The sequence below is a fragment of the Bufo gargarizans genome, chromosome 2, assembly GCF_014858855.1.
Source record: "Bufo gargarizans isolate SCDJY-AF-19 chromosome 2, ASM1485885v1, whole genome shotgun sequence".
Classification (NCBI taxonomy): domain Eukaryota; kingdom Metazoa; phylum Chordata; class Amphibia; order Anura; family Bufonidae; genus Bufo; species Bufo gargarizans.
In genome coordinates, this window is record NC_058081.1 from 427,241,153 (window position 1) to 427,268,491 (window position 27,339).

A 27,339-nucleotide genomic window follows, 5' to 3' on the forward strand; every position below is an offset into this window, starting at 1 on the left:
GTTTGGCAAACTCTAATTTGGCCTTACATCTTGTGGTGAACCCTTTGTATTCACTCTGGTGAAGTCTTCTCTTGATTATTGACTTTGACACACATACACCTACCTCCTGGAGAGTGTTCTTGATATGGCCAACTGTTGTGAAGGGTGTTTTCTTCACCAGGGAAAAAGAATTATTCGGTCATCCACCAGAGTTGTTTTCTGTGGTCTTCCGGGTCTTTTAGCGTTGCTGAGCTCACCGGTGCATTCGTTCTTTTTAAGAATCTTCCAAACAGTTGTTTTGGCCACACCTAATGTTTTTGCTATCTGTCTGATGGGTTTGTTGTATTCTTTTAGCCTAATGATGGCTTGCTTCACTGATAGTGACAGTTTTTTGAATCTCATCTTGAGAGTTGACTGCAACAGATTCCAAATGCAAATAGCACACTTGAAATTAACTCTGGACCTTTTATCTGCTCATTGTAATTGGGATAATGAGGGAATAACACACACCTGGCCATGGAACAGCTGAGAAGCCAATTGTCCCATTACTTTTGGTCCCTTAACAAGTGGGAGGAACATATGCAAACTGTAATTTCTATACCGTTCACCTGATTTGAATGTAAATACCCTCAAATTAAAGCTGACAGTCTGCAGTTAAAGCACATCTTGTTAATTTCATTTCAAATCCATTGTGGTGGTATATAGAGGCAAAAATGTTACAATTGTATTGATGCCCCAATATTTATGGACCTAACTGTAGCTGTTTTTTAATGTGATTCGCTACAAATAAATTTGTATCGAATCTTTTGGGATATTCAGTCAACTGAAAAAATAACATTTTTGAAAAATGCACTCATCTCTAGATAATACATAAGGGTGAGTAAAAAATGATCTGCACTGTGGCTGTAGCATTTATTAAAAATTTTAGAATAGACAAATACATCATTTTTTGACATAATAATCTTCCTAGTCATTGCTGTGCAGCTTTAACCGCCTCCGGACCGTCTAACGCAGATCCGCGGTCCGGAGGCGGCAGCTGCAGGCAGAGTGATGCATATACGCGTCATCTCGCGAGACGCGAGATGACGCGCTTAGCCGGCCGCGCATGCGCAGGGGGGTCGCGTCATCAGCTTGCCAGCCAATGATCGTGGCTGGCAAGCTGATGATTTTTAAAAAATCCAATGAGAAGCCAGATAACACATCATATTAGTAAATATGATGTGTTATATGGATTCCCTGCTCCTCTGCTGGTCCTTTTGGTCGGTTGGATCCAGCAGAGGAGCAGGTTTCACAGTGAGTACACCAAACACCACACACTTTAGCCCCAGATCACCCCCTGCACCCCAATTAACCCTTTGATCACCCCTTTGATCGCCCCTGTCACTCACTAGTAAAAGGAAAAAAGTGATCAGTGTAAACTGTCACTTTTTTTTTTCACTGGTATTGACCGTTAGGTTTTAGGATAGTTTAGGCCCCTTGGTTAGGTAGTTTAGTGATCGGTTAGCACCCAGCCCACCGCACCGCAGTCACTGATTCGCTGATTAGCGTATCGCTAATCAGCATTTGTACTTTTATAGTATCTATAAGTGATCAAAACTGATCACAGTCAGATCTATAATTGTATTAGTGTCACCTTAGTTCACCCTCCACCCAAAACGCAGTGTTTGCCCGATCAGGCCTGATCGGTCTCCCACACGTGCGTTCGCCCACACCCGCCCCGCCGCATTGACAAAAAATGTATTTTTTTTATCACTGCACATTCACTTTACACGCGCTGCGGCGATAAAAAAATCTGTTTTGATATTTTTTATCAACCGGAGCGGCCTCCGGTACTTCGCTAGCCTCCCATTTGTAAGACAGGCTTGCTTTTTTTCTTGGGTAGTCTCAGTGAATAACCCTAAATTTAGTTGCCCAAATGTCAAACAGGCGGTATTCTTCTGAAGAGGCCTACAGGCTTCTGACCCAGTCGGATGAGGAATGGGAACCCTCATCTGACGAATCTAGCGGGTCAGAATATGAACCTGTAGAAAGCAGTGGCAGTCTGACTCAAAGTTCGGACGAGGAGGTTGAGGTCCCTGATAGCACCAGGCGTACCCGGCCCCGTGTCGCTAGACCACAGGTTGCGCAGGATCCGCTTCAAGGGCAGCAGAGTGGGGCTGGCGCTGTCGGATTACGTGGTGAGGCATACACCAGCAGCGCAGCCCTCCCTGGACCTAGTACCAGCACTGCAGTACAACATGGTGAAGTGGCGAGCATCAGAAGGGCAGTTGAAGCTGGTACGGTGGCACGTGCAGTAGTTACCCCGTCGCAGCCACCGCACAGACAGGCCCGTAGACCCCTTAGAAATCCCTGAGGTGCTGGCAAATCCTGATTGGCAGTCCCCAACTTCAGCCGCACCTGTAGTTTTCCCTTTCACCGCCCAGTCTGGAGTTCGGGTTGAGACAGCTCAGATCGGTTCGGCCCTGGGATTTTTTGAGCTGTTCTTGACTGCGGAGCTCTTGGACATAGTCGTGGCCGAAACAAACCGGTATGCCACACCATTTATAACCGCCAACCCGGGAAGCTATTATGCCCAGCCTTTCCGGTGGAAACCAGTCCAAGTTTCCGAAATTAAATCTTTTCTGGGCCTTCTCCTCAACATGGCTCTAACCAAAAAGCATGAATTGCGGTCATATTGGTCCACGAACCCAATTCATCACATGCCCATGTTCTCTGCTGCTATGTCCAGGGCACGTTTTGAGGCCATCCTGCGTTTCCTGCACTTTAGCGACAACACCACCTCCCGTCCCAGAGGGCACCCAGCTTTTGACCGGCCCCTCATAGACCAGTTCAACCAGAAATTTGCAGATTTGTATACCCCAGAGCAAAACATCTGCGTAGACGAGTCCCTAATACATTTTACCGGGCGCCTTGGCTTCAAACAATACATCCCAAGCAAGCGCGCCCGGTATGGGGTCAAATTGTATAAGCTCTGTGAAAGGGCCACAGGCTATACCCACAAATTTCTAATCTATGAGGGAAAAGATCAGACCCTGGAGCCGGTCGGTTGCCCTGACTACCTGGGGAGCAGTGGGAAGACAGTCTGGGACTTGGTGTCACCCTAAGGCCCCATGCACACGGCCGTGTTTCACAGCCGTGTGCGGGCCGTGGAACCGCGGCCTGGATCCCTCCTGAGAGCAGGAGCGCACGGCGTCACTGGTTGCTATGACGCCGTGCGCTCCCTGCTGCCGCCGCAATACAGTAATACACTGGTATAGATCATACCAGTGTATTACTGTACTGTGCCGGCAGCAGGGAGCGCACGGCGTCAAAGCAACCAGTGACGCCGTGCGCTCCTGCTCTCAGGAGGGATCCAGGCCGCGGTTCCACGGCCCGCACACGGCTGTGAAACACGGCCGTGTGCATGGTGCCTTATTCGGCAAGGGGTACCATCTTTATGTGGACAATTTCTACACAAGTGTGGCCCTCTTCAGGAATTTGATTCTAGAACAGATTGGCTGCTTTGGCACCGCGCGAACTAGTCGCGCGGGCTTCCCCCAACGGCTCGTTACCACCCGTCTTGCAAGGGGGGAGAGGGCTGCCTTGTGTAACGAAGAACTGCTTGCGGTGAAATGGAGAGACAAGCGTGACGTTTACATGCTCTCCTCCATTCACACAGACACGACAATAAAAATTGAGCGAGCAACCCGTGTCATTGAAAAGCCCCTCTCAGTCCTTGACTATAACCTTCACATGGGAGGGGTGGACTTCAATGACCAGATGTTGTCTCCGTATTTAGTTTCCCGCAGAACCAGACGCTGGTATAAGAAGGTGTCTGTATATTTGATTCAATTGGAGCTGTATAATAGTTTTGTTCTCTACAGTAAGGCTGGGAGAACAGGATCCTTCCTCAAATTTCAGGAAGAGATCATCGAGAACCTCCTGTACCCAGGAGGTTCCGTGGCCCCATCCACCAGTGTAGTTAGCCGTCTACACGAGCAACATTTTCCCAATGTCGTTGCCAGTACCTTAACCCAACCGTCACCCCGAAAAAGATGTTGTGTCTGTAGCAGGAGTGGAATAAGGCGTGACACCCGCTATTTCTGTCCTGACTGCCCTGACCACCCTGCCCTACGCTTAGGGGAGTGTTTCCGGAAGTACCACACACAGGTACACCTAGCATAGGGATCACATCTCACCAGGACAGGCACACAGGGCTATTAGGGCCCATTCACACAGAGCTGCTGCAAACGTCTCCTTTCACCTGGGACAAAGTGCATAACGCACTTCGCCACATCTTTGGGCGATTTGCGCTTTGCACATTGTCCCATGGGGAAGGAGAGGTTTGTCCTATAAAGGTAAAAAAAAAAATCACCAGTAAGCAAAAAGGTTAATGTTCAGTTCAAAAAGTTAAAGTTTATATGTTCTGTTCAAAAGTTAATAAAATTATTGTGTTGCGGCCGATCGACTAGCTGCAGCACTGATGTGCATTCTGACAGAAGCATTGCGCTGCTGTCAGATTACACACAAGTCGGAGTATGCGGTGCTGCAAGACGAGATTTCTCCTCTGCAGTAAAAGATACGTTTGCCAAGGCATATGAGCTGAGGAGGAGGCGGTGTTCCTATGCTTTGGCAAACACTTTGTATATAATAAAAAATCCCGGCAATGATTTATTCATCCACATCGATTGATGTGAATGGAGAAATCTGGTTTGCCAGGGCATACTAGCTAAGTGGGTATGGATGTTGGGCGGAGCTCCTATGTCCTGGCAGACGCCTTTCCCCTCCTTTTTTTGGGGGGCAGAGATTTTTTCATCCACATTGATCGATGCGAATGAAGAAATTTGTGCCGTTCATTTTTTTCTTTCAGCCCAGAGGCTGAACGGGAAAAAAAAATCTCATTACCTGTATGCTCAATATAAGGAGAATAGCAGAAACTCCTAATGCTGGCCATACATGTAATGATTATGGAGACCCTCAAATGCCAGGGCAGTACAAACACCCCACAAATGACCCCATTTTGGAACAAAGACACCCCAAGGTATTCGCTGAGGGGCATATTGAGTCCATGAAAGATTGAAATTTTTGTCCCAAGTTAGCGGAAAGTGAGACTTTGTGAGAAAAAAAAAAAAAAAATTTCCGCTAACGTATGCAAAAAAAATAAAATTCTATGAACTCGCCAGGCCCCTCATTGAATACCTTGGGGTGTCTTCTTTCCAAAGTGGGGTCACATGTGGGGTATTTATACTGCCCTGGCTTTTTAGGGGCCCTAAAGCGTGAGAAGAAGTCTGGGATCCAAATGTCTAAAAATGCCCTCCTAAAAGGAATTTGGGCACCTTTGCGCATCTAGGCTGCAAAAAAGTGTCACACATGTGGTATCGCCATACTCAGGAGAAGTTGGGGAATGTGTTTTGGGGTGTCATTTTACATATACCCATGCTGGGTGAGATAAATATCTTGGTCAAATGCCAACTTTGTATAAAAAAAATGGGAAAAGTTGTCTTTTGCCAAGATATTTCTCTCACCCAGCATGGGTATATGTAAAATGACACCCCAAAACACATTCCCCAACTTCTCCTGAGTACGGCGATACCACATGTGTGACACTTTTTTGCAGGCTAGGTGGGCAAAGGGGCCCACATTCCAAAGAGCACCTTTCGGATTTCACATGGCATTTTTTACAGATTTTGATTGCAAACTACTTCTCACGCATATGGGCCCCTAAAATGCCAGGGCAGTATAACTACCCCACAAGTGACCTCATTTTGGAAAGAAGACACCCCAAGGTATTCCGTGAGGGGCATAGCAAGTTCCTAGAATATGTACCCTAAAAATAGTCCCAACAAAACTGCCACCTTATCCTGTAGTTTCCAAAATGGGGTCACTTTTATAGAGTTTCTACTCTAGGGGTGCATCAGGGGGGCTTCAAATTGGACATGGTGTTAATAAACCAGTCCAGCAAAATCTGCCTTTCAAAAACCACACGGTGCTCCTTTCCCTCTATGCCCTGCCGGGTGCCCGTACTGTAGTTTATGACCACATATGGGGTGTTTCTGAAAACTATAGAATCAGGGCAATCAATATTGAGTTTTGTTTGGCTGTTAATCCTTGCTTTGTTACTGTAAAAAATGGATTAAAATGGAAAATTTGCCCAAAAATTTAGATTCTTACATTTCACCTCCATTTGCCAATAACTCTTGTGGAACACCTAAAGGGTTATTAAAGTTTTTAAATTCAGTTTTGAATACCTTGAGTGGTGTATTTTCTGAGATGGGGTCACTTTTATACAGTTTCTACTCTAGGGGTAAATCGAGGGGGCTTCAAATGGGACATGGTGTAAATTAACCAGTCCAGCAAAATCTGCCTTTCAAAAACCACACAGCACTCCTTTCCCTCTACACCCTGCCGTGTGCCCGTACAGTAGTTTAAGACTACATTTGGAGTGTTTCTGCAAAGTACAGAATCAGGGCAATTAATATTGAGTTTTGTTTGGCTGTTAATCATTGCTTTGTTACTGTAAAAAATTGAATAAAATGGAAAATTTGCCCAAAAATTTAAATTCTTAAATTTCATCTCCATTTGCCAATAACTCTTGTGCAACACCTAAAGGGTTAACAAAGTTTGTAAAATCTGTGTTGAATACCTTGAGGGGTGTAGTTTCTTAGATGGGGTCACTTTTATAGAGTTTCTACTCTAGGGGTAAATCGGGGGGGCTTCAAATGGGACATGGTGTAAATTAACGAGTCCAGCAAAATCTGCCTTCCAAAAACCACACGGCGCTCCTTTCGCTCTACGCCCTACCATGTGCCCGTACAGTAGTTTACAAGCACATATGCGGTGTTTCTGCAAACTACAGAATCAGGGCTCTAAATATTTAGTTTTGTTTGGCTGTTAACCCTTGCTTTGTTACTGAAAAAAATGGATTAAAATGGAAAGTTAGCCCAAAAATCGAATTTCTGAAATTGTATCTCCATTTGCTATTAACTCTTGTGGAACACCTAAAGAGTTAACAACGTTTGTTGGGGTCATTTTGGGGTGGTTTCTATTATGTAAGCCTCACAAAGTGACTTCAGACCTGAACTGGTCCTTAAAAAGTTGTTTTTTGAAAATTTATGAAAAATTTCAAGATTTGCTTTTAAACCTCTGTGCCTTGTAACATCCCCAAAAAATTGAATGACATTCACAAAATGATCCAAAAATAAAGTAGACATATGGGGAATGTAAAGCAACAACTATTTTTGGAAGTATTACTATGTATTATAGAAGTAGAGAAATTTTAACTTGGAAATTTGCAAATTTTTCCAAATTTTTGGTACATTTGGTATTTTTTTATAAATAAAAATGATTTTTTTTTACTCCATTTCACCAGTGTCATTAAGTACAATATGTGATTAAAAAACAATCTCAGAATGGCCTGAATAAGTAAAAGAGTTTTAAAGTCATTCACACATAAAGTAACACTGGTCAGATTTGCAAGAAATGACCTGGTCCTTAAGGTGAAATATAGCCGTCTACTTAAGGGGTTAAGTAAGGCTACTTTCACACTAGCGCTTGATCGGATCCGTTCTGAACGGATCCGATCATATTAATGCAGACGGAGGCTCCGTTCAGTACGGATCCGTCTGCATTAATAACTTAGAAAAATTTCTAAGTGCGCAAGATGCCTGAGCGGATCCGTTCAGACTTTCAATGTAAAGTCAATGGGGGACGGATCCGCTTGAAGATTGAGCCATATGGTGTCATCTTCAAGCGGATCCGTTCCCATTGACTTACATTGTAAGTCTGAACGGATCCGCCTGGCCGTGCGGAGGCGAGCGGAGCGGAGGCTGAACGCCGCCAGACTGATGCAGTCTGAGCGGATCCGCTCCATTCAGACTGCATCAGGGCTGGACGGAGGCGTTCGGGTCCACTCGTGAGCTCCTTTAAACGGAGCTCACGAGCGGACCGACGAACGCTAGTGTGAAAGGAGCCTAACTGCGCCTTTTTTGTCTTGCATTTTAATTTTTTCCTCCCAACGTTCCAATAGTCAGAACTTTTTAAATTTCCCGATCATAAAGCCATATGAGGGCTTATTTTTTTCAGGATAAGATGTCTTTTTTAAGGGGAACATTTAATTTACCATTTGTGTTATTGTAAAATGGGCAAAAAAATCTTTGTGGGGCTAAATCGAAAAAAATAAATAAAAGTTTTGACATCAAGGCGTTCACTGCGTGCTAAAAATGACATAACGTAGTTATTCTGCGGCTCAATATTAATAAAGCGATACCAAACTTTTATTTATTTATTTTTTTAAAAATATACGACTTCTTGATCTCTGTTATTCAATTTTTGGGGGCCAAGGTGATTAAAAAATGGTGAATCATGTGTTTTTCATTTGTTTTACATTATGACTAGGGATGAGCGAACTCGAACTGTATAGTTCGGGTTCGTACCGAATTTTGGGGTGTCCGTGACACGGACCCGAACCCGGACATTTTCGTAAAAGTCCGGGTTCGGGTTCGGTGTTCGTCGCTTTCTTCGCGCTTTTGTGACGCTTTCTTGGCGCTTTTTGAAAGGCTGCAAAGCAGTCAATCAACAAGCGTCATACTACTTGCCCCAAGAGGCCATCACAGCCATGCCTACTATTGGCATGGCTGTGATTGGCCAGAGCACCATGTGACCCAGCCTCTATTTAAGCTGGAGTCACATAGCGCCGCCCGTCACTCTGCTCTGATTAGCGTAGGGAGAGGTTGCGGCTGCGACAGTAGGGCGAGATTAGGCAGATTAACTCCTCCAAAGGACTTGATTAACTGATCGATCTGCAGCTGTGGATCATTGAGCTGCTGATCCTCAATTGCTCACTGTTTTTAGGCTGCCCAGACCGTTTGTCAGTCACATTTTTCTGGGGTGATCGGCGGCCATTTTGTGTCTTGTGGTGCGCCAGCACAAGCTGCGACCAAGTGCATTTAACCCTCAATGGTGTGGTTGTTTTTTGGCTAAAGCCTACATCAGGGTGAAGCTGTCACACCAAGTGCATTTAACCAGCAATAGTCTGTTCATTTTTTGGCCATATACAAAATCAGGGGCAAGCTGCGCCTGTCACCAAGTGCATTTAACCCTCAATGGTGTGGTTGTTTTTTGGCTAAAGCCTACATCAGGGTGAAGCTGTCACACCAAGTGCATTTAACCAGCAATAGTCTGTTCATTTTTTGGCCATATACTAAATCAGGGGCAAGCTGCGCCTGTCACCAAGTGCATTTAACCCTCAATGGTGTGGTTGTTTTTTGGCTAAAGCCTACATCAGGGTGAAGCTGTCACACCAAGTGCATTTAACCAGCAATAGTCTGTTTATTTTTTGGCCATATCCCAGTCTAATTCTGTCACTAAATCCATACCGGTCACCCAGCGCCTAAATACTAGGCCTCAAATTTATATCCAGCTAAATCTGTCCCTAGTGCTGTAGCTGGGCGAGTTATTTAGTGTCCGTTCAAGCACATTTCTTGTTCTGGGTTGAAATACAATTCCCAATTTAGCAATTTCATAATTTAGTGGTTTCTGCTATATCAGAGCTATTTGAAATCTATCCCTAAAAGGGTAGATCATATTGAAGGTGCACATAGGGTCATTCAGAATAACTTCACACACACGCTTCTGTGCATTTCCAAGTCTAATTCTGTCACTAAATCCATACCGGTCACCCAGCGCCTAAATACTAGGCCTCAAATTTATATCCCGCTGAATTTGAATACAATACATTGGGCCAAATAATATATTTGTTGTTGTGGTGAACCATAACAATGAGAAAAACATCTAGTAAGGGACGCGGACGTGGACATGGTCGTGGTGGTGTTAGTGGACCCTCTGGTGCTGGGAGAGGACGTGGCCGTTCTGCCACATCCACACGTCCTAGTGTACCAACTACCTCAGGTCCCAGTAGCCGCCAGAATTTACAGCGATATATGGTGGGGCCCAATGCCGTTCTAAGGATGGTAAGGCCTGAGCAGGTACAGGCATTAGTCAATTGGGTGGCCGACAGTGGATCCAGCACGTTCACATTATCTCCCACCCAGTCTTCTGCAGAAAGCGCACAGATGGCGCCTGAAAACCAACCCCATCAGTCTGTCACATCACCCCCATGCATACCAGGGAAACTGTCTCAGCCTCAAGTTATGCAGCAGTCTCTTATGCTGTTTGAAGACTCCGCTGGCAGGGTTTCCCAAGGGCATCCACCTAGCCCTTCCCCAGCGGTGAAAGACATAGAATGCACTGACGCACAACCACTTATGTTTCCTGATGATGAGGACATGGGAATACCACCTCAGCATGTCTCTGATGATGACGAAACACAGGTGCCAACTGCTGCGTCTTTCTGCAGTGTGCAGACTGAACAGGAGGTCAGGGATCAAGACTGGGTGGAAGACGATGCAGGGGACGATGAGGTCCTAGACCCCACATGGAATGAAGGTCGTGCCACTGACTTTCACAGTTCGGAGGAAGAGGCAGTGGTGAGACCGAGCCAACAGCGTAGCAAAAGAGGGAGCAGTGGGCAAAAGCAGAACACCCGCCGCCAAGAGACTCCGCCTGCTACTGACCGCCGCCATCTGGGACCGAGCACCCCAAAGGCAGCTTCAAGGAGTTCCCTGGCATGGCACTTCTTCAAACAATGTGCTGACGACAAGACCCGAGTGGTTTGCACGCTGTGCCATCAGAGCCTGAAGCGAGGCATTAACGTTCTGAACCTGAGCACAACCTGCATGACCAGGCACCTGCATGCAAAGCATGAACTGCAGTGGAGTAAACACCTTAAAACCAAGGAAGTCACTCAGGCTCCCCCTGCTACCTCTTCTGCTGCTGCCGCCTCGGCCTCTTCCTCCGCCTCTGGAGGAACGTTGGCACCTGCCGCCCAGCAAACAGGGGATGTACCACCAACACCACCACCACCACCTCCGTCACCAAGCGTCTCAACCATGTCACACGCCAGCGTTCAGCTCTCCATCTCACAAACATTTGATAGAAAGCGTAAATTCCCACCTAGCCACCCTCGATCCCTGGCCCTGAATGCCAGCATTTCTAAACTACTGGCCTATGAAATGCTGTCATTTAGGCTGGTGGACACAGACAGCTTCAAACAGCTCATGTCGCTTGCTGTCCCACAGTATGTTGTTCCCAGCCGGCACTACTTCTCCAAGAGAGCCGTGCCTTCCCTGCACAACCAAGTATCCGATAAAATCAAGTGTGCACTGCGCAACGCCATCTGTGGCAAGGTCCACCTAACCACAGATACGTGGACCAGTAAGCACGGCCAGGGACGCTATATCTCCCTAACTGCACACTGGGTAAATGTAGTGGCAGCTGGGCCCCAGGCGGAGAGCTGTTTGGCGCACGTCCTTCCGCCGCCAAGGATCGCAGGGCAACATTCTTTGCCTCCTGTTGCCACCTCCTCCTTCTCGGCTTCCTCCTCCTCTTCTTCCACCTGCTCATCCAGTCAGCCACACACCTTCACCACCAACTTCAGCACAGCCCGGGGTAAACGTCAGCAGGCCATTCTGAAACTCATATGTTTGGGGGACAGGCCCCACACCGCACAGGAGTTGTGGCGGGGTATAGAACAACAGACCGACGAGTGGTTGCTGCCGGTGAGCCTCAAGCCCGGCCTGGTGGTGTGTGATAATGGGCGAAATCTCGTTGCAGCTCTGGGACTAGCCAATTTGACGCACATCCCTTGCTTGGCGCATGTGCTGAATTTGGTGGTGCAGAAGTTCATTCACAACTACCCCGACATGTCAGAGCTGCTGCATAAAGTGCGGGCCGTCTGTTCGCGCTTCCGGCGTTCACATCCTGCTGCTGCTCGCCTGTCTGCGCTACAGCGTAACTTCGGCCTTCCCGCTCACCGCCTCATATGCGACGTGCCCACCAGGTGGAACTCCACCTTGCACATGCTGGACAGACTGTGCGAGCAGCAGCAGGCCATAGTGGAGTTTCAGCTGCAGCACGCACGGGTCAGTCGCACTACAGAACAGCACCACTTCACCACCAATGACTGGGCCTCCATGCGAGACCTGTGTGCCCTGTTGCGCTGTTTCGAGTACTCCACCAACATGGCCAGTGGCGATGACACCGTTATCAGCGTTACAATACCACTTCTATGTCTCCTTGAGAAAACACTTAGGGCGATGATGGAAGAGGAGGTGGCCCAGGAGGAGGAGGAGGAGGAGGAGGAAGAGGGGTCATTTTTAGCACTTTCAGGCCAGTCTCTTCGAAGTGACTCAGAGGGAGGTTTTTGGCAACAGCAGAGGCCAGGTACAAATGTGGCCAGCCAGGGCCCACTACTGGAGGACGAGGAGGACGAGGATGAGGAGGAGGTGGAGGAGGATGAGGATGAAGCATGGTCACAGCGGGGTGGCACCCAACGCAGCTCGGGTCCATCACTGGTGCGTGGCTGGGGGGAAAGGCAGGACGATGACGATACGCCTCCCACAGAGGACAGCTTGTCCTTACCCCTGGGCAGCCTGGCACACATGAGCGACTACATGCTGCAGTGCCTGCGCAACGACAGCAGAGTTGCCCACATTTTAACCTGTGCGGACTACTGGGTTGCCACCCTGCTGGATCCACGCTACAAAGACAATGTGCCCACCTTACTTCCTGCACTGGAGCGTGATAGGAAGATGCGCGAGTACAAGCGCACGTTGGTAGACGCGCTACTGAGAGCATTCCCAAATGTCACAGGGGAACAAGTGGAAGCCCAAGGCCAAGGCAGAGGAGGAGCAAGAGGTCGCCAAGGCAGCTGTGTCACGGCCAGCTCCTCTGAGGGCAGGGTTAGCATGGCAGAGATGTGGAAAACTTTTGTCAACACGCCACAGCTAACTGCACCACCACCTGATACGCAACGTGTTAGCAGGAGGCAACATTTCACTAACATGGTGGAACAGTACGTGTGCACACCCCTCCACGTACTGACTGATGGTTCGGCCCCATTCAACTTCTGGGTCTCTAAATTGTCCACGTGGCCAGAGCTAGCCTTTTATGCCTTGGAGGTGCTGGCCTGCCCGGCAGCCAGCGTTTTGTCTGAACGTGTATTCAGCACGGCAGGGGGCGTCATTACAGACAAACGCAGCCGCCTGTCTACAGCCAATGTGGACAAGCTGACGTTCATAAAAATGAACCAGGCATGGATCCCACAGGACCTGTCCGTCCCTTGTCCAGATTAGACATTAACTACCTCCCCATAACCATATATTATTGGACTCCAGGGCACTTCCTCATTCAATCCTATTTTTATTTTCATTTTACCATTATATTGCGAGGCTACCCAAAGTTGAATGAACCTCTCCTCTGCCTGTGTGCTAGGCCTAAATATATGCCAATGGACTGTTGCAGTGGTGGCTGACGTGAAGCCTCATTCTCTGCTATGACATGCAGACTGATTCTCTGCTGACATGAAGACAGATTCTCTGTTACGGGACCTCCCTCCTCTGCCTGGGTGCTGGGCCTAAATATATGCCAATGGACTGTTGCAGTGGTGGCTGACATGAAGCCTGATTCTCTGCTATGACATGCAGACTAATTCTCTGCTGACATGAAGCCAGATTGTCTGTTACGGGACCTCTCTCCTCTGCCTGAGTGCTGGGCCTAAATTTATGACAATGGACTGTTGCAGTGGTGGCTGACGTGAAGCCTGATTCTCTGCTATGACATGCAGACTGATTCTCTGCTGACATGAAGCCAGATTGTCTGTTACGGGACCTCTCTGCTCTGCCTGTGTGCTAGGCCTAAATATATGCCAATGGACTGTTGCAGTGGTGGCTGACGTGAAGCCTCATTCTCTGCTATGACATGCAGACTGATTCTCTGCTGACATGAAGCCAGATTGTCTGTTACGGGACCTCTCTGCTCTGCCTGTGTGCTAGGCCTAAATATATGCCAATGGACTGTTGCAGTGGTGGCTGACGTGAAGCCTGATTCTCTGCTATGACATGCAGACTGATTCTCTGCTGACATGAAGCCAGATTGTCTGTTACGGGACCTCTCTGCTCTGCCTGTGTGCTAGGCCTAAATATATGCCAATGGACTGTTGCAGTGGTGGGTGACGTGAAGCCTCATTCTCTGCTATGACATGCAGACTGATTCTCTGCTGACATGAAGACAGATTCTCTGTTACGGGACCTCCCTCCTCTGCCTGGGTGCTGGGCCTAAATATATGCCAATGGACTGTTGCAGTGGTGGCTGACATGAAGCCTGATTCTCTGCTATGACATGCAGACTAATTCTCTGCTGACATGAAGCCAGATTGTCTGTTACGGGACCTCTCTCCTCTGCCTGGGTGCTGGGCCTAAATTTATGACAATGGACTGTTGCAGTGGTGGCTGACGTGAAGCCTGATTCTCTGCTATGACATGCAGACTGATTCTCTGCTGACATGAAGCCAGATTGTCTGTTACGGGACCTCTCTGCTCTGCCTGTGTGCTAGGCCTAAATATATGCCAATGGACTGTTGCAGTGGTGGCTGACGTGAAGCCTCATTCTCTGCTATGACATGCAGACTGATTCTCTGCTGACATGAAGCCAGATTGTCTGTTACGGGACCTCTCTGCTCTGCCTGTGTGCTAGGCCTAAATATATGCCAATGGACTGTTGCAGTGGTGGGTGACGTGAAGCCTCATTCTCTGCTATGACATGCAGACTGATTCTCTGCTGACATGAAGCCAGATTCTCTGTTACGGGACCTCTCTCCTCTGCCTGTGTGTGTGCTGGGCCTAAATATATGCCAATGGACTGTTGCAGTGGTGGCTGACGTGAAGCCTGATTCTCTGCTATGACATGCAGACTGATTCTCTGCTGACATGAAGCCAGATTGTCTGTTACGGGACCTCTCTCCTCTGCCTGTGTGTGTGCTGGGCCTAAATATATGCCAATGGACTGTTGCAGTGGTGGCTGACGTGAAGCCTCATTCTCTGCTATGACATGCAGACTAATTCTCTGCTGACATGAAGACAGATTCTCTGTTACGGGACCTCTCTCCTCTGCCTGGGTGCCGGGGCCTAAATATCTGAGAATGGACTGTTCCAGTGGTGGGTGACGGGAAGCCAGATTCTCTGCTATGGAACCTCTCTCCAATTGATTTTGGTTAATTTTTATTTATTTAATTTTATTTTAATTCATTTCCCTATCCACATTTGTTTGCAGGGGATTTACCTACATGTTGCTGCCTTTTGCAGCCCTCTAGCTCTTTCCTGGGCTGTTTTACAGCCTTTTTAGTGCCGAAAAGTTCGGGTCCCCATTGACTTCAATGGGGTTCGGGTTCGGGACGAAGTTCGGATCGGGTTCGGATCCCGAACCCGAACATTTCCGGGATGTTCGGCCGAACTTCTCGAACCCGAACATCCAGGTGTTCGCTCAACTCTAATTATGACATTCACTGCACAGGAATTTTTATAATATTTTAATAGTTCAGACATTTGCGGATGCAGTGATTTATTTATTTTTTTACTTTTTTTTAACCTTTTATTTAATAACTCAGACCCCTAGGGAGCAAGAACCTGGCATCTTTTGATCTTTAGAGGCCTATTAGGGTGAATAGTATTTTTACACTGCCCCTGCTGTGCTGTGCTTCATGCACAGAGCAGCAGGGAATTTATCAAGACAGGCCTGGACGGCTTCAGCAGCATCCAGGCTGGCATGGTAACCTCACAGACGCCACGACTGGCATTGATAGCAGCACCTGAGGGGTTAAATGACTGGGTTCGGTGGGATCGTCATTCTCAGTCATTGCGGCTGGGTGCTTGCTGTACAATTCAGCTGGTACATGCTGTGTATGGATCAGCAGCCTGCTCCATACATACCCTCGACCAATGTGAAGTACGGGTATGTTTTGAAGGTGGCTGAAGGATTTAAAGACTTTCTGCACATTATAGAGAAATAGGTTTTTTTTTTTATCACAAAGAAGTGTGTATGAATGAATAGAGAAGTTCCAGGAAGGTCTTACAAGTGTCAGCCATGAAGAAGGAGTTGGGAGCCCGTCCACGTCCATGAGTGTGCACATGAACTGATTCTGTTGGATAGCGGTACATTCATGGCTCACATCTCAGCCTAAAACATTTTTTTATTTTTTATGATTGAATATGAAAGCTTGATGACAGCTGGAAAAGTGTATTGAAAAGCAGGGAGATTATGTAAAAAAGTATGCATTTGACTTAACCCTCATTTTATCTGTTTGGTAGGAAAAAGAAACACTGAAAAACACTAAATAAACAAGTGGGAATTTATAATTTGCGGTCCTTTTTAATGTAATTTTAAATTTGTTTTCTGGCATTGCACCAAATTTTGAAATTGGTTTTAAATTTGATGCATGAACATTTAAAAATGTCACATATCATAAATGCGCTATAGTAATGATCAACTTGCTGAAACAGTCCTACTTTTCATGCCTCACAAAAAGCATAATAGTCTTGACAAATGTCCCCCATAATACATATAGTTCATCTCTAGACATGTTATTACTTACTTGAATACTTTTTAAAGCAGCCACACCCATTTGAAGAAAGATTCCGTATAATACAGGCATTGGTATATACTAAACATAAAAAGCATAGGAAAGTAGAAATTATGAGATGTAAGGTGGAAATATAATACAATTTAAATGTTCATTCTTTTTGTTTTCCATAAGTAGCTTTCCTGCTTAAAGGGGTTGTCCGGGCTTTTAATATTGATGACCTTCCGTTCATACAGCAGATCAGTGTAGGTGCCGGGTGTCAGAGCCTCTCCAATCTGATATGAAGATACTCTAGGTCATCAATATAAAAAATCTGGACAACCCCTTCAAGGGCTCATGCACACGAATGTGTGCCAGCCATTCCGTACATTGTGCGAATTGCAGTTCCCAATGCACGGGCAACTAGTGTCCAGCTGCCGCAGGCAGATGCAGACCCATTCAAATTCAATGGGTCTGTGAATTGCCTGCACTGCAAACAAATAGAGCATGTACATTTTTTTTTGCAAAGGTACAGAGAGAAACCCCACAGAAGCACACCATAGTGCTTCTGTGGGGTTATATGTCTCCGTTCTGCATCAGTCCTTCTGCACTGCAGACACATTCAATTGAATCCGTCAGCATCCTTGATAAGGTGAGCACACGGCCAGTGCCCGCATATTGTGGACCTGCTGTTTGCCGGCCGCAATACAGGCCCGGATGGCACATGTTCATGTGCATAAAGTCTAAGCCAGTATAAATCTGCATTTTATACTCCATTCCCATTTGGGTTGACAGCTTCATTCCAAGCATCAGGACTTACTGCCAGAGCTGTGACTTTCATTATGAACCGAAGCCTTCACACTGAACAGAACACAATTCTTATGTGTATCAATAATGATATCAATCATTAACAATTATATCAATAATTATCAATAATGATAAAAATGGCTTTATCCTTCAGTAAAGGAAATATTAGCTGCATAAATGTATCTTTCAAGGGGTTATCCAAGACTAATAGAGACCTCCCATAGTGGCCAACCCCCAGTGGTGATCATAGTTACCTCACCCCTGCTTCTGGGTTCAGTCTCTGTTGTTCCTGGGCCAGTTATTCCCCTCCCTGCAGTGCTGAAATCAACATCCCGCTATGCGGGGGATACATGATCACTGCATCCAATCACAGGCTGCAGCAAAGACTGAAAACTGTCCACAAGAGGAGCATGTCACTGCCCCTGTGATTGGCTGCAGCTTTCACGTGTCTGACTGCACCCCATCCTCTGTAGACGAATGTTGATTTGAAGGGAAGAGCGCCACCCCTGGAGTCATCGAAACCAAACCCAGAGGTGGGGACCAGGTAAGTATGATCACCCCTTCAAACCACTTTTTTAAGATTAGCTATGAAATACATGAACCCTTTTAATATAACAAAATAGAATACCTTAAGAACTGGTGACAAAAACACAGAGATTCCAGTCAGGATGAAGACTACTAAACCAGTTAATCTCTGCTCCCTGTAAAGAGAAAACTGTTTTAATATAAAGTTTGATCAATGAAATTCTTTTATTTGCAAATGTAAAAGGGATATACCACACATTTTTTTTTTTCAATCAAGTCCCTTAATTTAAATATTTTTGTATTTACACTTCACCTCGCAAATAAAATTGAATAAAAAGTGATAAAAAGCCATACACACTCCACATTGGTATCATTAAAAATACAGATCATCCTATAAAAAATGAAACCTTGCACAACTCTCTAGAGATACTGTACCTATTTATAAATATTTTTTTCAAAGCTTACTTTTTTTAGTATTAAAATAAAAAACAAATATATAAATGTATCACTGTAGTCATACCTACTATTAGAATGAAGGAAATAGGTCAGTTTTAACACAAAAGGAATGCCATAAAAATGAAACCCATATAATTGTGTCGGAATCACGTTTAACTTGCCCTGCAAAAAACAAGCCCTCATCTGGTTATGTGAAAGGAAAAATTCTAAAGTTATGCCCCCTGGAAAGAAGGTAGTATAAAACAATAATGCAAAAAGGAAAATCACACTGTCCTTAGTAGGTTAAAGACCATAACAATGCTCCTGCTAGGCCAGCACACAATTTCTTGATGCTTATGTAATAATTCAGGGTTTTGGTCTGAACCTGATAAGTTCTGCTTATCTTTTGCATGGAGCTGGTAAATTACATATACCATATTTTTCACCCCATAAGATGCATTTTTTTCCCCTCAAAGTGTGTGTGGGAGTTAAATATCTGTGTGTCTTATGGGACAAATACTAATGATCACTTCCATGATGGAAACACTCATTAGTACAGGAGGATTGGGAAGCGGTGAATGCAGCACTCTCTGTGCAGGCTCGGTACTCATCGTTTCCTGGTCTTCCCTTGCCGTGGTCCGCATGCTGTGCTTTGCCCTGCGCACAGCAGGAGGATGTTGGTGTTCTCTGTGACCTAACGCTGTGTGACATCGGGTCACAGCGCAGCAGGAAGACCAGGGAGAGCGCTGGATCTCATGAGTGGCAGCAGCACCCGGAGCAGGAAGGTTAACATAGGGGGTCTTATTAACATAGGGGTCTAATCTGAGGTCTGAATGGGAGTCTTATTCACACTAGGGGTCTGATCTGAGGTCTGATTGGGGGTACTATAAACATTGGGGGTTTGATTGGAGGTTTTATTAACATTGAGGGTCTGAGCTGAGGTCTGATTAATATTGAGGGTTTGATTGTTGCTCTAAGATGAAGTCTGATATAACATTAAAATCAATTTATTAAAATAACACCATTTAAATAAATCACAATTCCTAGATATATACACTCAATTAGCTAATAGCTATGTCTACAGTATTTATCCTTTAGAATACTGTTTCCAATATGTCCACAAATTTACTCATTCGGTATTCTGCAGGAGATATATATATATATATATAGTTAAGGCTGAAGCCTCAGCCTGTATTTGTGGGAGGGCCATGCAGTATTTAGCCCCGCGCTAACCTCCCTACAGTCTGGCGTCTCTGTGGCATGCCGTCTTGTCCGGTCATCCTCAGCAGCTACCTCACTTCCGGGTCCGCCCCTTCTGCTTCCTCCTGTGGCGAGTTCAGCGTTCGGCTGTCCACCGCTCCCGACCTCTCTCAGGATACCCCGGTACATACAGGTTCATGTTCTTCTTGTCACCTCACGACACTTTGGGTGGTTCTGCCTCCAGGTTCCTAGATTCTCTAATCCGGTATTGTCGGATTCGCCAAGGCCTCCGTTCTAGCTTCCTTCCACGTTCAGCTCACTTCAGGTCTTCTGTCCTCTCCTACTCCGCAGTTCTCGGATCTCCCGAGTTCTGCCGACTCACAGCGTCCTCTCTACTTTACTTATCATTGGCACGGCCTTTCCCGGATCGCTCACGCTCACTCTCTCTCACGGGGTTCGTTCTGTTTTTAGGTCTTGGATCGCCCAGGGCCGTCATCTACCGGTTCGCCCGGTTCACGTCTTCATCTCCTGGATCGCCCAGGTCCTTTTTCCCTAGTTCGCCTAGGGTTCTCCTTTCCTCCTGGATCGCCCAGGTCCTTTTTCCCTAGTTCGCCTAGGGTTCATCTTTCCTCCTGGATTGCCCAGGTCTGTCTTCAGCTTCCTCGGCCACCTGGTCTCTCTGAGGGTCACGGGTGCGGGTCCTCTATGCTTCTTGTTTTCCAGTCAGGTATGACTCTTGAGCCCCTAGGTCACATTCCAGGCTCGTTTTGCTCCCTGGGCCAGCAGGTTCGATTGTCAGTATGGTCCTCTTCTGTGTCTTCACCTGTCGCCTCCCGTTTTCTTCCCAGCTGTTGGTTAACTGGTCCTCATGTGCGTTATCTTCAGATCGTAGGTTCGGTCCGTTTTTTCATCTTGCGTTCGGTCGAGGGTTAAATCCTCTCTAAGGTAAGTTCAGGTTAAGCTCGGTCCCTCTGAGGACTGTGTTCCTTTTCTTCTCTTCTGAAGGTCTGCGTCTTTTTCTCTAGCTTGCTGGTCCGCAAGCGGATTCAGATCTCCAGTTCTTCGGTCTTAGGCTTCATCTGGTAAGCATCTTAATTTGTCTCATTACTCTCGCTTTTCATCTTCATTCTCGGCTGTTTCTTTCGCTCACTTCTTCAGCTTCATTCCCCCTCTCATTAGCTTTTTTTCCGCAGGTCGAGGATGTCTCATGTGTCAGAGATGGAAGACAATATTTCCCTTCCTGGAACATCGGCTTCTGGTCACTCCGGCAGCGCTTCCTTAAGGAACTGGACTGTACCTAGGCTGATTACCGAGCTCAACCGTAGGGGCATCCGTCATTCCACGTCGGCCCGTAAGGCGGAATTATACCACTTATTGATGACGGCCCCGAGTTCAGTTGAAGTTCAGTCTAGCTCGCCTTCCATCCAGCAAGCCCTGTCCCAGATTCAGTCCTCCATTAGCGGGCTGGCCAGTTCTATATTCGACATTCAGGCCAGGGTTGCAGCTCTCGAAGCCAGACCTTCAACAGCTCCCCCTTCTCCGGTGGTGGCACTCACCCCACCTCCGGATGTGGCAGGTGAGGCCAGCTCCTGGACCTCAAATTGCCCTGTCTCATTTCATCCCGAGCATATTAAAAGGGACATCTTGGCTGGGAAGGATGTGAATTTAGCCTCCATCCTCATCGCCTCCCAGGACATCTCGGAAAATTGGATCATTAATTGCAGGGAGGTTTCGGTAGTCTTGAAAGCCAAAGACGCCAGACTTAATCGCAAACTGTCCATTGCAGAGTTTGTCCTGGCTTTTAGCCTGTATCGGGACATTGTCTGTTCGTCCCATCCAAACAGGAGGGAGGAGCTTGATACCTACCTGTATCGGGTTTCGGACCTGGGCCACAAGTACGGTGGGCTCAGCGTTCTACGATTATCACAGGTCTTTTTCCGCCAAGGCGGCAGCAGCTCTGTCCCAGTTTCAGTTCCTGACTAATTGGGCCAATCTCGACATGGAGCTGTTCTGCTATCATTTTGCAGGTCTCAGAGCTCCCTCCTTTGCCTCATGTCAGTCTATCTTCCATTCCTCTGTTGAGCTCTTCATATCTGCTCGGCGTGCTTTCGGGCTCATCCACGTTCGGCCTGTACCAAGAAATCTTCTAAGAGCTCCTGACCAGCCGACATTGATGTAGACCTTCTGGCTGTTCTGCTTCAGGATCACCCAGACCGTCATTTTTCTGGCTTTCCTCTTGGCTGGGTTCTGGGAGGGCTTCCACACAGGGCTCATCACCCTGCTTCACGGGTCATGGGAAGGTCCCAATTTGCGCTCGGCCTTCAGCGACCCTGAGGCCGTGGATACCCTCCTTTGATCCAAAGTCGAAAAGGGTTTCATTATTGGTCCTTTCCTCCACATCCCATTTCAATCCTGGCGGATCAACCCTATCGGGCTGGTTGTGAAACAATCTTCCAATAAAAAACGCCTCATCTACGACTTGTCAGCACCTCATATGTCATCCACCCCAAGTCTGAATTCACTCATCCCGTCTGATGAGTATTCCATGCAATACTCGTCAGTAGAGGGGGCAATTCAGCTCATCCTCCAGTCAGGGGTTGGGTCTTGGCTTGCCAAAGTAGATATAGCTGACGCCTTCAAGCTTCTTCCAGTCCACCCGCATCTTTGGAGGTACTATAGTATCAATTGGTCGAACAGGTTTTATTTTGCTAATCGCCTAACCTTCGGGTCCAAGAGCAGCCCCTGGCTGTTCGACCAATTTGACAGGGCACTCCATTGGATCCTAGTGCACCACGGCGGTCTTCCTATGGTAATTCATTACCTGGATGATTTTTTGCTCATTGAACACCCTCACCTGGTTCCCTCAATTCCCGCCACTCTTCTGGAAATCTTCTCCCACCTCCAGGTACCTGTGGCCACCGCCAAGACCGAGGGTCCAGCTACCAGGGTAACCTTCCTGGGCATTACGTTAGATTCCGTTAAGATGGAGGCTAGTCTGCCACCAGAGAAGTTGGCTAAGATCCACCCTGCCATCTCCAGGGTGTTCAGCGCTCTGTCCCTGACCAAGGTGGAGCTACAGTCCTTGCTGGGTCTGCTGAATCATGCCACGAAGATTATGCCCTAGGGCCGGTCTTTTCTGGCCAGCCTGTTGCATCTTCTCTCCACAGTTCAAGACCAGGATTCTGTGGTCCACCTGGACTGCCACGCCATCTCGGAATTGTCACTGCCTGCTGCTACCCAGTCTGTGAAGCTGAATGGGTTAAGAATCCTAGGACAGAGCAGAGCCTGGCAGTAAAGGGGGGCATGGCCAGCACAGTGACTTCTCGTTTAAAGGCTTGTAAACAAACTTTATTGAGCAGGGAGAGAAGCTGACATCACAGGTCATGTGACCCTCAGTGAAATCTGAGAAACCAGCCACTGTAGATAAACTCAGTTAATTGGAAAGCTGTTACATTTGCTTAGTTAGGAACATAGAAAGAACAAAAAAATAGCTAAGACAACCCCTTTAAGGTGAAAATGAGGTGAAAGCAATTGTGATCATTTTAGCTGAGCAGCCTATCATTTTCTGCACTTCTTTATATGTTTTTCCCCTCTCCAATCAACTTTTTAATCAAGGTACGCTGTTCTTCTGAACATTGTCTGGAACGACCCATGTTCCTCAGAATTTCAGAAAGAAATGCACTGTAGCCAGCATGTACAACATTTGCTGCCTTCTTTCCTTAAATAAGGGCAATAATTGCCACCTGTTTTTCAAAAAATGAATGACCTCACTCATTGCACTCCACACTGCTATTATTTTGAAAATGCTCCTTTCAATAATTGATTGCATTACAGAGAATCAGCAGCATGCATGTCATGACTGTTGGGTCTGTTGGATTTCTACTACTCTACTACACCTGCTAGTAAATTACTTGCCATGTAGAAATATCATTTCTACCAAAAACAGTGATTGATCAGGCTAGTGATGTCTGACTGCTATTATTTTGAACATAACTGTATATATGCCTTCATTGTTGCACTTATTTGTAGAAAAACAGTATTGTTTCTGCTCAAACTATCAAATATAAACCGTCCCTTAATTGACTCCTGTTGAGATTCCAATATTCCCCTATACGAATATTGCAATTGGTTTGTGATATAATTCACTTCTACATTTGTTTCTCTCAGGGTCGTTGTTCCAGCTGTGATAAAAGCTCCAATGGCTTGGCTCAATCCCGGAGTCCTTTAGAGGCAGTTTAGTTATTTTTTTCTCCTCCTATTTGATTCTCACGCTCCGGTATGGAGCTGGGTGACGTCACCTAAGCACATCTATGAAAGCTGATATTGGAAAAAAATCCAACGCGTTTTGGGAAGTATCGCTTCTCTTCCTCAGACCGGGGCACGCTTCCATCTGAAAGAAATAACTAAACTGCCTCTAAAGGACTCCGGGATTGAGCCAAGCCATTGGAGCATTTACCACGGCTGGACCAACAAAGAAATAGACCCCAGGAGAAACGGAGGTAGGAGTGATTTATATCACAAATCAATTGCACTATTCGTATAGGGCAGTGATGGCGAACCTTTTACAGACCGAGTGCCCAAACTGCAACATAAACCCACTTATTTATTGCAAAGTGCCAACACAGCAATTTACCTTGAATACTACAGTCCAATATAGAATATCTTCCATGTACTTTATCATTTTTTTTAAAAATATGCTGCCTGTGCCGTTCATAGTGCGCCCTGCGCTGCTGAACGGCAGGAAAAGTCTAAGGCATATTAGTACACCATAGACTTTTTCCATGGTGCGGGTGCCCACAGAGAGGGCTCTGAGTGCCGCCTCTGGCACCCGTGCCATAGGTTCGCCATCACTGGTATAGGGGAATATTGGATGTGGTGGAATCTCAACAGGAGTCAATTAAGAAACAGTTTATATTTGATAGTTTGCACAGAAACAATACTGTTTTTCCTATTGCAATTATTTTAGTCGTGGCGGTACCGACAGTTTCTTGCAGCACTATCAGTCCGCATTGCGAAATAGCGCCAGTGATCACAATTTTTGTTGTTATCTGTAGAAAATCCTTTTGTGTAGAAATAGAAAAAAACTAGTTGCCGTTCAGTAGTGCAGTGAGATATTTTACAGCCTACTTTGCCGCGTATTACTGGCGAAATACAAATATATTTGCAGTTCATAATTGTATTTATCTGTAGAAAATCCTTTTGTGTAAAAATAGAAAAAACTTGGGCCTAATTGCCGTTCAGCGATGCAGAGAGATATTTTACAGCCCACTTTGCCATGTATTACTGGCAAAATACAAATATAATTGCCGTTCATAGTTGTACTTATCTGTTAAAAAGCGTTTTGTGTAAAAATATAAAAAAAACTTGGGCCTAAGGCTTCTTGCACACGAACCGTGGCCCGCAAATTGCAGGCCGCAATGCACGAACGACAGTCGTGGGGCAGTCGCAGCGGATCACAGACCCATTCACTTTAATGGGTCCGCGATCCGCCAGTTCCACAAAAAGATAGGACATGTTCTATCTTTTTGCGGAACGGAAGTACGGGACGAAACCCCACGGAAGCACTCCATAGTGCTTCCATAGGGTTCCGTTCTGTGCTTCCATTCCAGACCTTGCTCAAGGAACAGCGCCTGTGTATTGTGGATCAGCAAATGTGGTCCGCAATACGGCCACAGAGCACACACGTTCGTGTGAAAGAGGCCTAATTGGCGGTGCAGTGAGATATTTTGCAGCCCAGTTTGCCGTGTATTACTGCCAAAATACAAATATATACGCCTTTCATTGTTTCACTTATCTGTAGAAAAGCCTCTTGTGTAAAAATAAAAATACATTTGGGGCCTAATTGCCATTCAGCGGTCAAGTGAGATATTTTACAGCCTAGTTTGCAGTGTATTAGTGGTGAAATACAAATATATTTGCCGTTAATACTTATCTTTTGAAAAGCCTTTTCTGTAAAAATTGAAAATTGAAAAATATTAGGGCCTAATTGGCGTTCAGCTGTGTATTAGTGGCGAAATAAAAAATATTTGATCTAACATTTGGTTATTTGATCTAACAGTATGTCAGGCAGAGAAATGCCAAGCCCTGCACAGGGGAGTGGCAGAGGCCTAAATGTTTCTGGTGCAGGCAGAGGTCGCAGCAGAGTAAGGAGGCGTGGCAGCGGGGGTCACTTTGAGAGGCCTGAGTTCCCAGTTTTAGCTAGCGGTCGTGTCATTAGCAGCAACCCAGCGATTCTTGAATGGTTGACTCGATCTCACCTGTCCTCAACCTGCTTCTGTGCTTTTCTGTTCCCTCACCGCGAGAAGTATTATATGCTGTAGGCTCTGCTCCACTTTTCAGAGAGGAATAGCTACTAGAGAGGACAGTCAGCAGCTACTGCCCAGCCAAGATGTGGAGGAGGCATCTGCCGCTTCCTCCGCTAGGTGGGCAAGTAGTGATGAGGAGAGTGGCGTGGGAGCTGTTATTGAGAGCGGTCAGGAGTGTTGGGGGTAAAATCACCTACTCGGCGGTGTGGCAGTTTTTTTTTAAGGAGGAGGTGAATGTGGCCGTATGTAGAATCTGTGGGCAGAGGGTGAAGCGTGGCCAGGGTGCCAATGTTGGCTCTACAAAAAAATAAGATTAGGTGGTCACTTGGACCTTAGCGTGTCTCTGCAGCCTCTCTGACTGATATTACTAAAACTAAATCTTTATTGTAGCTATATTAAAATACATATAAGCTTCTTGGGAACAAATTAGTAAAACTCTGAGGAAGTGGTTGGATTCGGGATATAAACACTTGTACTGGTGTGTATGTTCACATGTCAAACAATGTCGACCCTGAGGGGTTAACTACCCTCTAAATCTCAAAATTCTCAGATTCTAGATCCCTGCCTACCCTTCCTGACCTAAAAGTTAAAAGCCTGTATCCCTACATGTTTCGCCGAACGATTCGGCGTCTTCAGGGGATACTATACAGGTGAACCTAATAAAAATAAAAAAATAAAAATCTGGGTTGGCTACCTCGTCCTCCTCCACCGCTGCTTCCACCTACACTGCTATGTCCACTGCCTCCTCAAACTCCTACTCCATATGGAACTCCACCTCATAAATCAAGTCTTTTTTTTATTTGTACGTATTTTATTTTATGTAATTTCACTACTTTGTCTGTTACATTTTCGGGTGAGATTCACAAATTTTTGGGTGTGATTTACCACTGCTATACCTAGTAGACAGGTTAAAAAAAATTCACAAATTTGTCTGTTACATTTTTGTGTGAAATTCACAAATTTTTGGGTGTGATGTACCACTGCTATACCTAGACAGGTTAAAAAAATTCACAAATTTGTCTGTTACATTTACGGGTGAAATTCACAAATTTTTTGGTGTGATATACCACTGCTATACCTAGTAGACAGATTTAAAAAATTCACAAATTTGCCTGTTACATCTTCGGGTGAAATTCACCAATTTTTGGGTGTGATGTACCACTCCTCTACCTAGTTGACATCTTAAAAAATTTCACAAATTTTTCTTTTACATTTTCAGGTGACAATAAACAATTTTTTTTGTCATAGACCCCTGATCTACCAAGTAGACAGGTTAATAAATTTCACTAATTTTTCTATTACATTCTTGGGTTAACATTTTAGAATTTTGGACGTGAATAAACCCCTGCTCTGCATAGGTGACAGGGAATACATTGAATGCTTAAACTTTAAAAAGTTGTCCAACATTTGCGCTTCAATAATTTGTCACACATTTGCGCTTTAATAATTTGTCCCACATTTGCGCTTCAATTATTTGTCCCACATTTGCTCTTTAATAATTTTTCCCACATTTGCGCTTTAATAATTTGTCCCACATTTGTGCTTTAACAGCTTTTCCCACATTTTAGCTCGAACCCAAAAAAATTTAATACATATATCTCCCTTGGATGTGGTCTCTCTTTCTCATGCTCCCTCTCCGGCGTGGAACCCTGATTCGCC

At 45.9% G+C, this 27,339-nt stretch overlaps 1 protein-coding gene across 1 annotated transcript in view; it reads right to left on the reverse strand.

The window, feature by feature from the left end:
- Window positions 1–27,339, reverse strand: part of SLC4A9 (solute carrier family 4 member 9) — a 194,841-nt gene that overhangs the window by 24,311 nt on the left and 143,191 nt on the right. Inside the window, exons 17-18 of the mRNA XM_044280915.1 lie at window positions 17,844–17,916; window positions 16,442–16,510 (exon numbers count right to left, since the gene is read on the reverse strand). Coding sequence (XP_044136850.1) covers window positions 16,442–16,510; window positions 17,844–17,916 — 142 coding nt within the window. The remainder of the gene's footprint in view (window positions 1–16,441; window positions 16,511–17,843; window positions 17,917–27,339) is intronic.